The 16992-nt window shown below is 46.1% G+C and overlaps 1 protein-coding gene across 10 annotated transcripts in view; it reads right to left on the minus strand.

The window, feature by feature from the left end:
* pnocb (prepronociceptin b) overlaps positions 1-16992 on the minus strand; it is a 53237-nt gene that overhangs the window by 35796 nt on the left and 449 nt on the right. For 2 of the 10 annotated variants that reach the window (XM_061812747.1, XM_061812746.1), the window contains exons 2-3: positions 16036-16099; positions 13770-13894 (exon numbers count right to left, since the gene is read on the minus strand). In XM_061812747.1, coding sequence (XP_061668731.1) covers positions 13770-13779 — 10 coding nt within the window. In that variant the 5' untranslated portion in view covers positions 13780-13894; positions 16036-16099. Of the gene's footprint in view, positions 1-13769; positions 13895-16022; positions 16223-16842; positions 16952-16992 lie in introns of those variants that run through there. The other 8 variants (XM_061812742.1, XM_061812744.1, XM_061812738.1 and 5 more) reach the window with 6 other exon arrangements.

The following is a 16992-nucleotide window of genomic DNA, read 5'->3' on the forward strand; positions in this document are numbered from 1 at the left end:
TGAATGAAGCGTGTAATGTTTTATGCCGAAGAGTCGGGTTAGTGATACGTAAATGCGCGATGTCATGCAAGACAAATGTCTATTTCCCCATTTGTATCACATCAGACTATTAAGATAGAGTAGTGGGTTTGATTACGAGCAAAGTCAAATGAATACGTTGACTCACTTATAAAGACTACAATGATATTACTCGTGATCTTTCCAAGTAAAAAGTACTCACCCTGCTTTACATGCGTAGTATGATTCCACTATTTTATCCTGTTGGATTTCAATAAGAAGTTTGTGAGGCGTCAAACGTTTTTGCATCGATCGCCAAAATTTCACTGTAACCATGACATTGCGTTCCGCTCTGTCCAAAATCTTAATTCCGTGTACATATCCTTGCGTGAAATAGTTGAGACCTCTCTGTAGAACTCTCTTGGACAAGTCTGACGCATTTGGCAAAAAACAACCCCAATATTATCTGGAATACGCAATAGAGAATCCACCAAACGTGCTGTTCTATCGTCATTTTGTAAGCTTGTGGGACATGGCTAAGGGGGCGGAACTTAAGATCACCATCAGAAAGGTCCATTACAGGTTCACTGTGATTAATTACAGCTTTCAGAAAGCTGAGATCAATTTCAGTGGCCACAACCAGGCTGGATTATCAGCAGATTTGTTGAATCAAAAACTCACTTAATGGTACCCTGGACAAGTTTGCAAAAAGAGACCCAAAAGTACAATTCACAGGTTTAAAAAGCAACCGCAGATTCATTGAACATATCAACAGAGATCGAAAAAACAAAGTACAGAGAAAAATCAAGGCAACGGAGTGTTCTGCAGGAGTAATAAAAAAATAAATACAATAAAAATATCACAGCGAAACTGGGGAGAAAAAACAAACTAGAGAAGTAACTCGAACTCCCAGGGAAGCTGACAAAAACTAGGAACAAAGTTAGTGGCAGAAGTTCTCATCAAAGAGACAAAAATATAAACTCGAGAAGCACACACAACAAAAGCATGGAGTCTAGTAACATGAATTCATAACAGAATCAGAATCAGATTTATTGGCCAAGTGTGTAAAAACACACGAGGAATTTTTCTCCGGCACTTGGTGTATATTCTTGTGTAGATGGCTGGTTTACCACATGACCGAAGGCAAGACAAATTTGACAAAGGACAGAAGGTAGGAGCAATCGATTTATACATAAGTAAATGGGATCCACCGGGAGGAAAGCTTATGAAACAGAAATAATGAGTCCAGTAACACACAAGATCTGTCTTGGTCTCGAGACCACATTTTGAAGGTTTTGGGCCTGTATAGGGCTGACCAGACTCTGTATTTTCTGTCAAAACCAGCACCGATCTTTTGTTCTTCAATTGTTCAATTATCTGTGATAATACAAAGCCCAAATACCCTTAACTCATGCGTAACTAACCCACCACAACCCTAGTAATAACTGCAAACTTTGCGGTGCTGTGCCAGAGAGACACCACCAATGGACAACCCTACGCCCCAACCCAGGATCGGAGCGAAAGTGCTAGGTATGAGACCTAAATACCAAACTCTGTGAGGAGAGCACGGAGCAAGACATAACCTCTAACTCAATGGGAGTTATATTTGGCTTCCTCAACCACAAAGACTTCATATTCAAAGCAACATGCAAACAAAAACACTCGGCATCATGCAAATTGTGCAGTCTTCTAACACTGAGACAATGGGCCTAACTTTAGCCGACATCTTGAAAAAAAACATAATCACAGGTAAGCTAACGAGAACAGAAAATAGTACCAGCACTATCATCTAATTTTGTATTTCTGAGATCAATATATCTTTATTTCCACCCTAAAATGGCTTCATGATGAGACCCAACTATGCAACAGTGCAAGTTTACAGAAGGTCGTGAAATGCTGCACTCTCTTATGTTTCCTAAATGGAATCAAGCTCTTTAAATCATTTTTTAAAAATATGTACAATGATTTATCCATCCATCCATCCATTTTCTGAGCCGCTTATCCTCAGGAGAGTTGTGGGAGTACTGGAGCCTATCCCAGCAGTCATCGGGCAGGAGGCAGGGTACTCCGTAAACTGGCTTCCAGCCAATTGCAAGGCACATAGAGACAGACAGTCACACACAGAATCACACCAAGGGGAAATTTAGAGTCTCCAATCAATGCATGTTTTGGGGATATGGGAGGAAACCAGAGTACCCAAAGAAAACCCACGCAGGCACAAGGAAAACATAAATTATGAAGGCATTGAGATCATAGATGTCGAGCGGCATGACGCTGAAACTGTAATCCCCCTACATCACCAAGGTTTATGACAAGGTGTGTTTGAAACAACCATTCATCCATTTTCAGAGTCGCTTATCCTCACAAGGGTCGCATGAGCACTGGACCCAATCCCAGCTATCATCGGGCAAGAGGCAAGGTACACCCTGAGCTGATTGCAAGCCTATCACAGGTCACATGGAGACGAACAACAGTCGCACACATAATCACACCTTGGGGCAATTTAGAGTGTCCAATTAATGTTGCATGTTTTTGGGGTGTGGGAGGAAAACCGGAGTGCATGGAGAAAACCCACGTAGGCATGGGGGGGGACATGCAAACTCCACACAGGAAGGCCCCGAATTTGAACCACGGTCGTCAGAGCTGTGAGGCCAATGCTCAAAATAGTTGTTCCACCGTTTCGGCTGTACAAAGATTTAATTTTGCAAAATGTAAAAATAAATATTCAAAATTCTTGCATGATGTATTTAAAATAAAATGTAAATTAAATGAAGAATACCATTGAAATGTTTAACCATAGTTTTTACAATGGATTTTTATGGTCTTGGTCTTATCATGATCCCATCTGGGCTGTCGCTGAGAAACACGGAGTTTCGGCTCCCTCTTAATATTTTCTATTGGATTTAGGTCTGGAGACTGGCTAGGCCATGCCGGAAGCTTGATCTGCTTCTTAAGGAGCCACTCCTTGGTTTTCCTGGCTGTGCTTCGGGTCATTGTCATGATGAAAGACCCAGCCGCGACCCATCTTCAATGCTCTGACTGAGGGAAAGAGGTTGTTCCCCAAAATCTCACAATATATGGCCACGGTCATCTTCTCATTAATACAGTGCAGTTGTCCTGTCCCATGTGTAGAAAAACACCCCCAAAGCATGATGCTACCGCCCGCATGCTTCACAGTAGCGATGTTGTTTTTGGCATGGAACTCATCATTCGTCTTCCTCTAAACACGGTTAGTGGAATTATGACCAAAAAGTTCAATTGTGGTCTGATCTGACCACAAAACCTTCTCCCATGACTCCTCCGTATCATCCAAATGGTCATTGGCTAACTTGAAACGGGCCTTGACACGTGCTGGTTTCAGCAGGGGAACATTCCATGCCATGCATGATTTCAAACCATGACGTCTTAGTATATTACCATCAGTCACCTTGGAAACGGTGTTCCCAGCTCTTTTCAGGTCATTGACCAAGTCCTGTCATGTAGTCCTGGGATGATTCCTCATCTTTCTAAGGATCATTGAGAGCCCACGAGGGGATATCTTGCATGGGGCTCCAGTCCGATGGAGATTGACCACCATGTTTAGCTTCTTCCATTTTCTAATGTTTGCTCCAACACTGGACGTTCTTTCACCAAGCTGCTTGGCAATTTCTCCGTAGCCCTTTCCAGCCATGTGGAGTTGTACAATTTTGTCTCTGGTGCCTTTGGACAGCTCTTTGGTGTTGGCCATGTTACAAGTTTTAGTCTTACTGATTGTATGGGGTGGACAGGTGTCTTTATGCAGCTGATGACCTCACACGGGTGCATCTGATTCAGGATAATACATGGAGTGGAAGTGGAATTTTAAAGGCTGACTAACAGGTCTTTGAGGGTCAGCATTCTATTTGATAGACAGGTGTTGAAATACTTATTTGCAGCTATATCACACAAATTTTTTTTTAAAAATCATACATTGTGATTTCTGGATTTTTCTTTTTAGATTATCTCTCTCACATTGGACTTGCACCTATAATGAAAATTTCAGACCCCTCCATGATTTCTAAGTGGGAGGCCTTGCAATATAGCAGGGAGTTCAAATACTTATTTGCTTCACTTTATATGGTACCAATATGACATCAGGAGAACTTTGGGAGGTGGCATTAAAATAAAGGGGTGTCTTGGGAAAAAAAAAAACAATACTCGGCAAGCATGACTGGAATAAATAAACATCTCTCAATCGACTCCTCCATTTTTCCCCTCAGGAAAAAAACCTGGTGTTTCACTGGCTGTAGTTACCTTTACCATAGCACTAAGCAGTACATTGAAGAAGGAAGCAATTTCAGTGACCATTGTGGTGTGGGGGTGAGGGTGGCGTCTTGAAAGGTTGGGTACCACTTTTGCCTAGGCTGTGAATACAAAAAAGTGAAACACGGAGGAGGCCCAGCATTTCTCGAATCTGTGATTTCAATGAAAGCTCATGACAGACATTTTTGTCTTGTTAGTTGTCCCATGACAAGAGCTTTTGCTCCAATTGGGAGCTGAATTGATTTGTCCACAAGTCGACTTTACAAATCTGCATCAACATTTAAAGCTTGAAGTATAGTAAGTCATATTCAAGTGGTTTGGCATCTCTTAGTCTAATCGCGACCAATTTATAAAACTTAAGACTGGCCCACTGCTACCGTCGCCAGACAATAATGAGTGAGATCTTTATACACACACAAAACAGCATCATGATACTCTATGATAGCACTTGTCCCAGTGAGTCATGTAACTGGTGCATGCTACAAGAGTGTAGAAATATTTTACCAAACGTTTTGAGGTATAGCACTGTTATTTGCAAAATATCCAAGTGCATCCTCAAATAAAATAATCTTACAACATGCCAGGCTATGGAACAGAAAAGCCATCCATCCATCTTTCAATTTTCCTCTCCTTATCCAAGGTTTGGTTGTGGGTACAGCCGTTTAAGAAGGGCAGCCTCGACATCTCTCTCCCAGCAACTTTGTTGCAACAAAAGAGAACCACAACCCCTAATCTGCCAATTCAGAGGCACTGTCCCCAATGCCCACACAATGTTGCAGTGTCATATCAACCAGGACAGCCCCATATCCAGAGCTTTTAAGAACTCTGGGCGGAACTCATCCACTCCTGTGGCCTTGCCACCAAGGAGCTTTTAAACTAGCTCCTCAACCTTGGCATGGCATTAGAACCCCCCCCCCTCCCCCCTCATAGTCACCAGACTGCTTCATCATGGAAAGAAGTTTCAGTGGAATTGAGAAGGTCTTCAAAATAGTCGTCTCACCAACATCCCAAGTTGAGGTCAGCAGCACACTGTCACCACTATACACAGTGTTAACGGTGCACTTTATTCTCCCCAGACGCTATTTGGTGTGCCACAATGTGCTCAAACTCGCCCGGAAGTTCTCACTGAACTCAACTCATGCCAGAGTTTTTACCTCAGCAACCATAAAAGTGGCATTCTGCTAGGCCAGCCAGTAGTCATCAGGTCCCTCGGGAGTACTACAGGCCAAAAAGGCCCAATAGGACTCCTTCAGCTTGACACTATTCCTGATCAATAGTGTCCACCAACAGGTTCTGGCATTGCAAGCACGACAGACACCGACAACCTGACGGCCACAGTTCCAGATTGCTAACTTAATGAAGGATTGGAACATGTTCCACTCAGACCCCTCACTTAAACTTATGTCCCTCCCCTGGGACATAAGTGAAGTTTTGTTGTAGGTAGGAGTTGTATCTCCTGACAGGTGACTCTAACAGACATTCCCAAGAAGTCCTCACAATAGTCTAATCTACTCTTTGAGTCTGCCAGGTCAGGTCAGCATCTTCCCCCACCATCGGAGCCACCTCAGTCGGTTGCCAGGTCCACCTCTCTCTTCACCCAGTTGTCATAAACGTGGGCATAAGCCTGATGATATACAGTAACTACAACATCAATGATTGAACTGCGGCCTAGGGTGTCCTGGTACCAAGTGCCAATGGAGACGCCATTATGTCTGAACATAGTGTTCGTTATGGACAATCCATGATTGACAAAGTAGTCCAATAGCAGAACACCACTTGGATTCTGGTCTGGGTGTGTGTGTGAGGGGGTGGCATTCCTACAGATGACACTCCTCCAGATAATCACTGTCCTTGCCCATGGGAGTATTGAAATCTGCCATCAGAACAAGGAAGTCCCCCCCCAAGGACTCCAAAAACGACGGGTGCTTGGGACTGCTGTTTGTTTGGTGCACGGGCACACATAAGAATCAGCAAAAGCGGAGGGAAGCTACCCTCTTATCCACTGGTGTTAAGCTCCATTGTACAGGCACTGAGTCGAGGAGCAATAAGTATGCCCGCACTTCTTCCCTTGCCAACTCCGGAGTGGAAAAGAGTCCTAAACCTCTCAAAAAGGACTGGTACCTGAGTCCAAACCTGTCATGCCCCTGGCATCCTCCCCAGGCTGGGTGTGGTCAGCCAATTAGTCGGCACACACCTGCACCCTGTTTCGGATGATTACACCCGATACTTATAGGACACTGGGGACAACTAGTCCTCCGCCAGATCGTTGATTCCCATGCCTTGTTCCCGCACTCTCGTATACCTGATCTTTTGTTTACCGACCCTCGCCTGTTCCCTGACCATCCTAGTAAGCCTGCCTCTTCTGATACTGCTGCTTTTCCTGACTGACTTGCTGATCATTGACCACGGACCGAATAAAGGCTTTCTGTACACGACCTGCTTGCCTCTGGAGTCGTGCATTTGGGTCCGCCCTCGAGCCTCGTTCGTGACAGAACGATCTGGCCACAACATGGCCCCAGCCGACTTCGAAGCCATCCCCCGATTGTTACAGTTCCAGAGCAGACGCCTGGCTGAGCAGGAGGCTGCTTTTCAGGTAACGAATCAATGTCTCCAAGAGATCTGTGCACGGCTGGAGCCATGGCTTGCATCCCAAGCTAGCACGGCTGCTACGCAGATGATGGTCACTCCGCCTGTCGCTCCGAGTCCACCCGTTCCGCTTGTTACGGAGCCCTCCCATGCCAGCATAACTCCGCTCTCCCGACCGGAACGTTTCTAAGGCGACTCAGGTAACGTCAAGCCCTTACTTGCAGAGTATGACGTCAATTTTGAACTGCAGGCATCCGCTTTCCCAACGGACCGCTCCCGGATTGCCTTCGTCATTTCCCACATGACGGGAAGGGCGGAGGCGTGGGCCACAGCAGAATGGAGTCGCAACTCGGAGATCTTCCGTTCATGGACGACGTTCATCTGCGCGCTCACCCAAGTATTCCAGGGCGCTGCTCCGGAACGCAAGGCGGCGGCTTCACTGATGACAATTCTCCAAGACCGTCGCTGCGTGTCAGACTTCGCTATCGAATTCCGGATTCGGGCCGGCGAGAGCCGGTTGAACGAGGAGGCTCTCCATGACGCCTTCTACCAGGGACTTTCCCCACAGATCCGTGGTCACCTCATTGCTGTGGATTTTCCTCCTTCGCTGGACGCCCTCATCGCACTGGCCCTCAAGGTGGATCAGCGCTTGGCCGTGCAGGGGCAGATGGACGGCATGACCGAGGAGGAGACGGAGAGACTCAGCCCGGTCGCTTCCCAGCGGCTCACGCTGCAAGTGGAGGGGCTCGGCAGCTCAGCGGAGGAGCGCTTACGCCGCCGACAAGAAGGGCATTGTTTCTACTGTGGTTGTCTTGGACACTTAATCGCCCGCTGCCCAGTTCGACCGAACCGCTCCGACCTTAGGATCTCTACGCTGGTGAGTGTGCGGTATACTGTCGCTGAGTCGGGGCGGTCGCTTTTGCACCTCACCATAGGAACAGACTCTCACTCATGCCTAGTGACCGCGTTCATTGACTCCGGTTGAGACGCTAACCTAATAAATCCCCGTGTGGTCGAAGCGTTGCGTGCGGCAACCTTCCCCACCCAGCGTCTTCTGTTGCTTACGCCGCAAACGGGAAGTTCCTCTGCCGGGTTACACACCGCACACAAACCTTATGTATGGACTTTCCGGACACGCACATGGAGCGCATTAGTTTCCACGTTTTTAATTCTAGCAGCAGTGATATAATCCTAACCCAACCAGACTCATTCCCCCGTCGTCCTCACCAGCCGGTGCAGGGTTTTTTTTTTTTATAAGAAGAAGGATTCCACTTTACGACCCTGTATCGACTACCAAGGATTGAATGACATCATGGTCAAGAGCAGGTACCCCTTGCCCTTAATCGCTACGGCATTTTAACTCCTCCAAGGAGCCCGGATCGTCACCAAGCTGGACTTGCGCAGCGCGTATCATCTGGTGCGGATCCGGGAAGGCGACGAATAGATGACGGCTTTCAACACTCCCACGGGGCATTACGAGTATCTTGTTAGGCCCTTCGGAATGACCAATGCCCCGGCCGTCTTCCAAAACTTCTTTAATGACGTGCTTCGGGAGTTCCTGAAGAAAAACGTATTTGTATACTTTGACAATATTGTCATCTTTTCAGCAGACCTGACCTCCCATATCCGACAGGTCAGAGAGGTGCTCCAGCGTCTCTTGCAGCACCAGCTGCTCGTGAAATGGGAGAAATGCGAGTTCCACCGAGCATCAGTGTCCTTTCTGAGCTTCATCCTGGCAGAAGGGGAGATATGGATGGATCCCGGGAAGATCGACGCGGAGCTTCGGTGGCCCACCCCTGCCAGCATGAGGGACGTGCAGAGGTTCATTGGCTTTGCGAATTTCTACAGAAAGTTCATTTGGAACTTCAGCGCCGTGGCCGCCCCTCTGCATCCCCTCACCTCTCCGCACAATGTTTTCGAATGGTCCAGGACCTGCCAGGAGGGCAAGTTTCACCACTGCCCCCATCCTCATTATCCCGGATCTAGATTGCCAGTTCGTGGTGGAGGTGGACGCGTCGGATTCGGGAATTGGAGCCATTTTGTCGCAGAGGAGTCCCAGAGATGGAAGGGTCCACCCGTGTGCGTTCCTGTCTATGAGGCTAACCCCGGCAGCGAAAAACTACGACATGGGGGATCGCGAACTGCTGGCGGTCAAGACGGTTATGGAGGAGTGGCGGCAATGGCTGGAGGGCTCAAAACTACCGTTCATGGTCCTCACCGACCACAAAAATCTAAAGTACCTGAGGACCGCGAAGCGGTTGAACGCTCGCCAGGCCAGGTGGGCTCTCTTCTTCACCCGCTTCCACTTCACTCTGTCCTTCCACCCGGGTTCCAAGAACGGCAAGCCGGACGCCCTCTGACAGATCCATGAGGGGGAGCGTATTGAGTCAGTAGCGGCTCCTATTCTGCCAGAGGCGTGCTTTTTGTCCGCCTTCACCTGGGCGGTCGAGTCGGGGGTGAAAGAGGCCCTGGGAGAGACGCCGCCGCCTCCAGATTGTCCGTTTGATCACCTGTTCGTCGTTCCATCACTTCGGGGAGACGTCGTCAATAGGGCCCATTCGAACAAGACGGTCTGCACCCGGGTATGGCAAAAACTCGTTGTGTGGTTTAACAGAGATTCTGGTGGCCCAACCTCAGCAAAGACGTGGACGAATTCATCAATGCCTGCCCGGTGTGTGCGGCCAATAAGCCGTCCCATTTACAACTGCTGGGAGGGTTGTGGCCCCTGTCCATCCCTTTCCGCCCGTGGTCAAACATCGCGTTGGACTTTGTCACCGGCCTACCACCCTCTCAGGGAAACACAGTTGTGCTGTCTGTAGTGGACATATTCTCCAAGATGGTTCACTTCGTGCCACTTCCGAAGATCCCGTCGGGCAAGCAGACAGCCAAGCTGGTGTTGGACGAGGTCGTCCGCTACCACGGGTTCCCCCGGGACATCGTCTCGGACAGAGGTCCGCAATTCAGCGCCCGCTTCTGGAAGGAATTCTGCACCCTCATCGTCTAACTTCGGACCATCATCCAGAGTCTCACAGCCAAACAGAGAGGGTAAATCAGGAATTAGAGAACGGACTTCGATGCTTAGCATCTAGGGATCAGAGCACGTGGACCCAGCACCTCAAATGGGTTGAGTATGCCCACAACTCCCTACCCTCCGCCTCAACAGATATGGCTCCACTCCACATTGTGCAAAGCTATCCTCCCTCTCTGTTTCCCTCCTTGGCCATAGACTCCACGGTGCTGTTGGCCCTGGCAGTGGTACAGCGCTGCAAACGGACCTGGGAGGCAGTCCGGAGGACGCTGCTGCGCATGGGCAACATTTACAAGTCCGCAGCGGATCTCAAGAGGAGAGCCGCACCAGAATTCAGGGTGGGGCAGCGAGTGTGGCTCTCCACCAAGGATCTCCCGCTGCGGTTGGAATCCCGCAAACTTGCTCCCAGGTTCGTTGGTCCGTTCCCAATCACCAAAATCATTAACCCGGTCGCAATATCACTTAAGACTACCCAGATCGATGAGGGTGCAGCCTACGTTCCACGTCTGCAAACTACACCTGGATCGTCCTTCGCCACTGGCTCCTCCGGCCAACCCCCACATGGTTAGCGGTGGGCCGGTGTACACAGTGTGCTGGTTGCTGTCTTCCCGCCGCAGAGGTAGGGGGTTCCAGTACCTGGTTGATTGGGAGGGATACGGACCGGTGGAGCGCTCTTGGATCCCCTTGCGCTTCATTGAGGACCCCTCCCTCATCAAGGACTTCTACGCGGCCCATACAGACGGTCCGGAGCCGTCGGGAGCCGGCCGTTGAGGGGGTGTACTGTCATGCCCCTGGCATCCTCCCCAGGCTGGGTGTGGTCAGCCAATTCATCGGCACACACCTGCACCGTTTCGGCTGATTACACCCGGTACTTATAGGACACGGGGAGGCCCTGTAGCTCAGTGGTTAGAGCACTGGTTTGGTAAACCAGGGGTTCTGGGTTCGTATCCCACTGGGGCCTCCACTCCCTGAGAAGGGTTGCGTCAGGAAGGGCATCCGGCGTAAAAATTGTGCCAAACATATGTAAGTTTGTCTGAGATGACACGCTCTGACGACCCTGAAAGGGACAAGCCGAAAGAAACTTACTTTTTACTTATAGGACACGGGGGACAACCAGTCCTCCGCCAGATCGTTGATTTCCATGCCTTGTTCCCGCACTCCCGTATACCTGACCTACCATGTACGGACCTTCGCCTGTTCCCTGACCATCCTAGTAAGCCTGCCTCTTCTGATACTGCTGATTTTCCAGACTGACTCGCTGATCATTGACCACAGACCGAATAAAGGCTTTTTGTACACTACCTGCATGCCGCTGGAGTCGTGTATTTGGCTCCACCCTCGAGCCTCGTTTGTGACAAAACCGTGTTTGGAGTCCAACTATATCTAGTCAGAACTTCTCAACCTCAGACACCAGCTCTCACTACTTCTCTGCTTAGTGCTAGAGAGGTGACATTGAGCATTCCCAGAACCAGTTTCCACAGCAACCCTGTAGCCACTCCCACAGGTGGTGAACCCATGGGAAGGGGGACCCATGCTAGTTCTTTGGGCTGTCAATGGGTGCACTCACCTTCAAGGCTCAAATCCAAGCCTGGTTCCAAGTTGGGGTCGGGGGCTGTGATCCAAGTCTGGGCGAGGAAAACTGAAGTCCATTTATGTTAGGGGGTCATTTGATTTCCCTCACTTAGAACCTTTTTGCCATTGCTGACACTACTCGGGACATAAAGTTTGTCACAACTTAGCTGCTTGGATGAGTGGGAGAAGGTGACAGCACAGCCAGGATGGAACACAAGATGAGGTTTTTAATCATTTACTATTTTTTTTCTGTGCCTATCCTTTGATGTCTTTTTACATGAAAAATTGGACTGCTATACTGTGCTGAGAAAATACATCCAACATCATTGATTATTCAACTTCGACACAACTCCCATCACATTATGGTTGGTTACAAAAAAATCTTTGGTTATTAAACACCTAGCATAAATAAAGTTTGCCTCAGGTAAATGCCTCCTTTCCATAAATGTCTGGTACGAGCTGCAGTCAATGTACGCCCCTGGTCATAATTTGAGGGAATACGGTAATCATAATCAGCACTTCCCCGTACAAGACAACAATTATGACTTCTGTTGTTCCCAAAACACCATACGTCAACTCCTTTTTTTAAACTTGGGCTGACGTTAGTGGCCTGTAAAAGTGTGAATACTCCTTGTGTACCTGTTGGAGGTTGATAGTGATGGTTGAATAGCTTATATAGACAAGAGCCCTTACTGCAGCTCAGATAAGAAGCATAGAAGAGCAAGTGGCCATTTGTAGGTCTGCCTGTCATTGATATCGCCAATGTCCACGGGTTAGCCACTCAACGCCTCCTCTGGTGGCCAAGACCATGATTAGCTTGACAACAGTAAGAGTGAAGCTGAACGAGGCACTGTGCCACACTAAGACCTTCTCAGTCTAGCCACATGGCATTGTGACAAACACGATGCCAATAAGATTGTGTAAAATGTTGTTTTTTTTCCTACATATAAATCTGGAAGAGGTTTCATCACAAATTAGTTTTGTTGCTGCTCTTGAGGTTCTTGTTATTCATTGCCGTTACACAATAACCACTAATACAATCTTTTTTCTTCATAATGATTTTGAAAAATATTTATTGGGCATGCATCCCAAACTGTTCCAAACATGTTGCCAACAAATCCAGAGCTGTTGTGATACGGTAATTATCTACACGGATTAGGAACACAAATAGCCTTATACAGGAATGCGTAATTGCTTTGCAGTCTGGCGTGTCACAACATTAAAGCTCTAGAAAGAACCACAGTCAATGATACGATGATGTATTCACAGGTTATTATTAGGGGTTTGCGCATTTAATTCTTAAACACATTTTGTGACATAAATTTAGCAGGAATCTGTGCAAAAAAACAAGATATTTTACATCATCCAAGGGATTCAAATGATGATCTAAATGGGGGTTTTAAATAAAATACACAACCAAAGTTACTTATAACTTCAGATTTAATATTCAGTGCGTTCCATAAAATTGTGTCGCTCACAGGACTTCAGTTCAGTGAAGATAAACTTTGGATGACTTACTTCTTCTTTGGCTTTGTGCATTAAACATCGTGTCTTCCTTGTGTGAATCCATCCGTCCATGCATTTCCCATACCACTTATCCTCACTAGTGTTGCACAAGTTCTGAAGCCTACTTATGCCACCTATCTTTGGGCGAGAGACGGGGTACACCTGCCTACGTTTTACACAATGTCCTGAATTCTTTGGAATCAAGGTTTGTACTTTTAGAATCCACCCATCCATCCATTATCTGAGCCGTTTATTCTCACAAGGGTCGCGCGAGTGCTGGAGCCTATCCCTGTTATCTTTGGGCAGGAAGTGTGGTACAACCTGAATTGGTTGCCAGCCAATACCAGGGCACATAGAAACAACAGCCATTCTCACTCACAATCACAACTAAAAGCAATTTAGAGTCTCAAATTAATACACGTTTTTGAGATGTGGGAGAGAACCAAAGAGCCCAGAGAAAACCCACGTAGACACGAGGAGAACATGCAAACTCCACCCACGTGGGGCCAAGATTTGAACCCCGGTCTTTAGAACTGTGAGGCAGATGCTCTTTTAGAATCAAATAATTTTTTTTACATTTTAATTAATTAATTAACTTTAATTTGTGGGTTCTTTGGGAACTTAGAATTTATGCCACTCAAAGACTCATCTCAAATTGGGTTCTGGTGTGTGCACTGTGCTACACTAAAGTCTGAAAAAGAAACAGAGCATTGGAGATGTGAACAATATTTATAGAATGAACAAAAAACAGTAAGACTGTTGAAAAAGTGAATTTTATACTATTACATTTAATACTCACCTATAGACATTGTGTTGAGGTCCTTGTGTGCTCTCAATCTTGTCCATTTGGGGTGATTAACTGCCCAGTTCCACAATTAGACCTATTGGTGTGTGACCAGGAAGCATTTCTGCAGGGGCTTTTGCCTGTCAAGACAATGGAATTTTCATTAACGAAGAAACACACACCTCTTGTGAAAATGCACTGCATCAACAACCCCAAAAAAATTGAAAGGAGTGTAGGTGAAGTGAAGCACACAGAAGTACTCAGTATGTTTGCATCGAAGATCGTTTCATTTCATTGCAAGCTCATAGTGGCCAAGGGGCATCTAAACCAGGAGGAACACTTCATTGCTTGCAATAGGAAATATTCAAACTGGGAATGGATACCAGCAGTCATACACTATAAACATATTGGAATGTAATAGAAAGAAATAAGGATCCCGTTGGCAATGAAACCATGGGTCCCAAGGAGGATAATTTTCATTTTAATGTAGTGGTGACTGTTGTGAAATGTATGACAGTATAGCATGAGGGTGTTTATTGATGTTCACTCTGTGTTTGGAGGAGGGGGAGGCGCTCAGGAAAGACCATTTCAGGATTAAACAGGAGGGTGTTGACCTCAATCAAGGAAATAATTACTGTTGCCCTTCCTATTGCTGGACTTTTTAATTAGCCAACAAAGCTCTCACGGACACACAGTGAGTCAGAAAACAAGGGTGATTACAGTTTAAATTTCTATTGAATTCATTGACATCTTTTCAAAAAGGCTGTAATGTCGTATTGAATTTTTTTTTCTTTTTTCACCGGAAATTCAATTCCGCCTTCTTGGTTTGTTTCCTCCACAAAATATCTTCCTAATAAATTCCCCCAGCTGGAATACACCGTCTGTATGTTGGAGCCCGTGGCTGCGTCTGTCAGTGGGTGACATATGATAATAGAACAAAGGGAATTTGCTTCAAGATAAAAACAAGTCAAGTGTGACTGACTTCATCCTGCCAAGTAATGAAGAGTATTCAAGATTAGCATCACTGATAGAGGCGATGGATCACAAATACATACACACACACACGCACAATGTCTTATCAGTTTTACTCTTCTTTCACTGACAACCTTAGAAAATAATGCAGTACCCGGATTGTGCCTGTAACTGAAGTAATTGCACTGTGCATTTTTGTCATATCGTTAACTCTTGTATTATGGTGAAAAAAATGACAGATTATGTTGCGGGTCATTTGTATCTATCTATTGAGGTGGCCAACCAGTCAGCGATGAATACCCTCATTTTTTACTGTGTTACGGCAAAGAGCCACATCATACACATGCACATAATTCCCTCCTCACACACAAACCTTTGCTCAGACGCATTTGTTTAAATGTCACACACCAACATGAAAAGAAAAATCGACTCAAGTGTACCACAGACCACTAATTAAAAATAAAATAAAATTATATGCTCTCTCTCTCACAAAGTACCAGTTCATCCAAGTCTTGTCTTGTATGTCGCAACTCTCATCTATTGCAACACTAAAATACTCACACGATTGGATATTTGAGTGCAACTGTGAATCAGTAGCCATGCTAATGTCCAATCTTCTCTGTTCACCAGTGTGGTAGGACAGTTGAAGGTCTGATGCCATTTGGTTAAGATTTTGGTTTTCAGGACACAACATTTCAGCGACATCATCAAGGCATTTAAAAAAAAAAAACAAAAAAAAAACAACTACCACCATTCGTTGTATGGCTTTTTGGCCCTTGAACTGTTCCAGGCCACTAGATATGACCCTAGCATTAGTCTCTTGATGCTTCATTATTTTTTTAAAACTGCATCTGCTTTTTTGTTTGATTTTGCAAAGTGACTAACTTGTGACTGCGAAGATTAGTCCTTTTTGGAAATTCCAAGTCAATGTTGGCCAGGAATGCGATGAAGTGACTCAGAATCAGCTTTACTCAAGTGTGTAAAAACACACAAGGAATTTTTCTCTAGCAGTCGGTGCTGCCCTGGTGCAACATACAGAACAAGAACAACAAAGCAACAACAAAGAACAAGAGAAATTTCTATTTCTAGGAACAGAGTCCCTTTACCCATTTGCGTTTCCTGTAATAGTGCAATGACAATTGTGCAAAGGCAAGTGAAGATTTGAAGCTGTGAAATATGCGACATTTTGTGAGCGAAATTGACAAATTATTTTTTCCAAAGATCACCATCCGACTAGTAAACTTTGAGCTATTTTCATTCAATGCGAAAAAAAGTTTGTGAAAATACCGTGCTAACCTTTCCTACTGACCGTGGTCGGGAGACTCAGGGGAGACGTTTTCTCCAGGGGCTGAGGTTCTCCTCCTCGAGTTTAACTGGGTGGCAGGAACAATAAAGACACTTTTCTCCGGTCGCCATTGCACTTTTTTCCTTGTCACCCTCCCGCTGGACACACCTGCGCAGTCACGGCTCACTCGCACATCGACGCACACACTGATCTTGTTGTCACAATACCAATAACAACCGTAATAAACACAAGCAGTGCATACACAAATACCGTAATGAGCTCAAGCAAAGCGTGCTGCCAACCACCGAAATTAATTTAAGCATAAACACAACTTCAATATACTTCAGTGCCTTCACGAGTCACGCGAAAAGAGGCAAAGAGCCGCGTGTGGCTCAAGATCCGTGGGTTAGCCACCTTTGGGTACAAACACACACACCTTAATTAGAAAAAATTCATATTTTAGTCTGTATGATGCAATGAGTTAGTTAAGGTTGTCAAGCTTTCCAGATGGATGTAGAAAATTTCCATCCGTCTTCTGTACCCCTTGCCTTTACTAAGGTTACAGACGTTCTGGAGCCTATGCCAGTTATCTTGATGCTAGAGGTGGGGTACCCCTAAACTGGTCGTCAGCCAACAATAATTTGATTTTCTAGACTGTAACATTATTTTCTAAAAGGAAAGTATAATACACTGCAGGTCCACTGCAATATGAAATCACATGCTTGCCTTATACTGAGCGACGCTTTCAATTTAAATTTCGCATGCATCCAGATTTACCATGGATTACGTCACATATTAAGACTGACTAGATGATCACCAATCACTATTTACCTGGGCCCTGGGTTCTACGGTGTGTCTGGCTTAGAGCACAAATGAAGGGGACCTTGTCCCACATCCATTGTACAAGAGCATCAATATTTGATAGTTGATGGACTCAAAGCCCAACCAGTTCAGGGTATACCCCACCTCCTGCTAGGTGAC

This window comes from Syngnathoides biaculeatus, chromosome 23 (assembly GCF_019802595.1).
Source record: "Syngnathoides biaculeatus isolate LvHL_M chromosome 23, ASM1980259v1, whole genome shotgun sequence".
Lineage (NCBI taxonomy): Eukaryota > Metazoa > Chordata > Actinopteri > Syngnathiformes > Syngnathidae > Syngnathoides > Syngnathoides biaculeatus.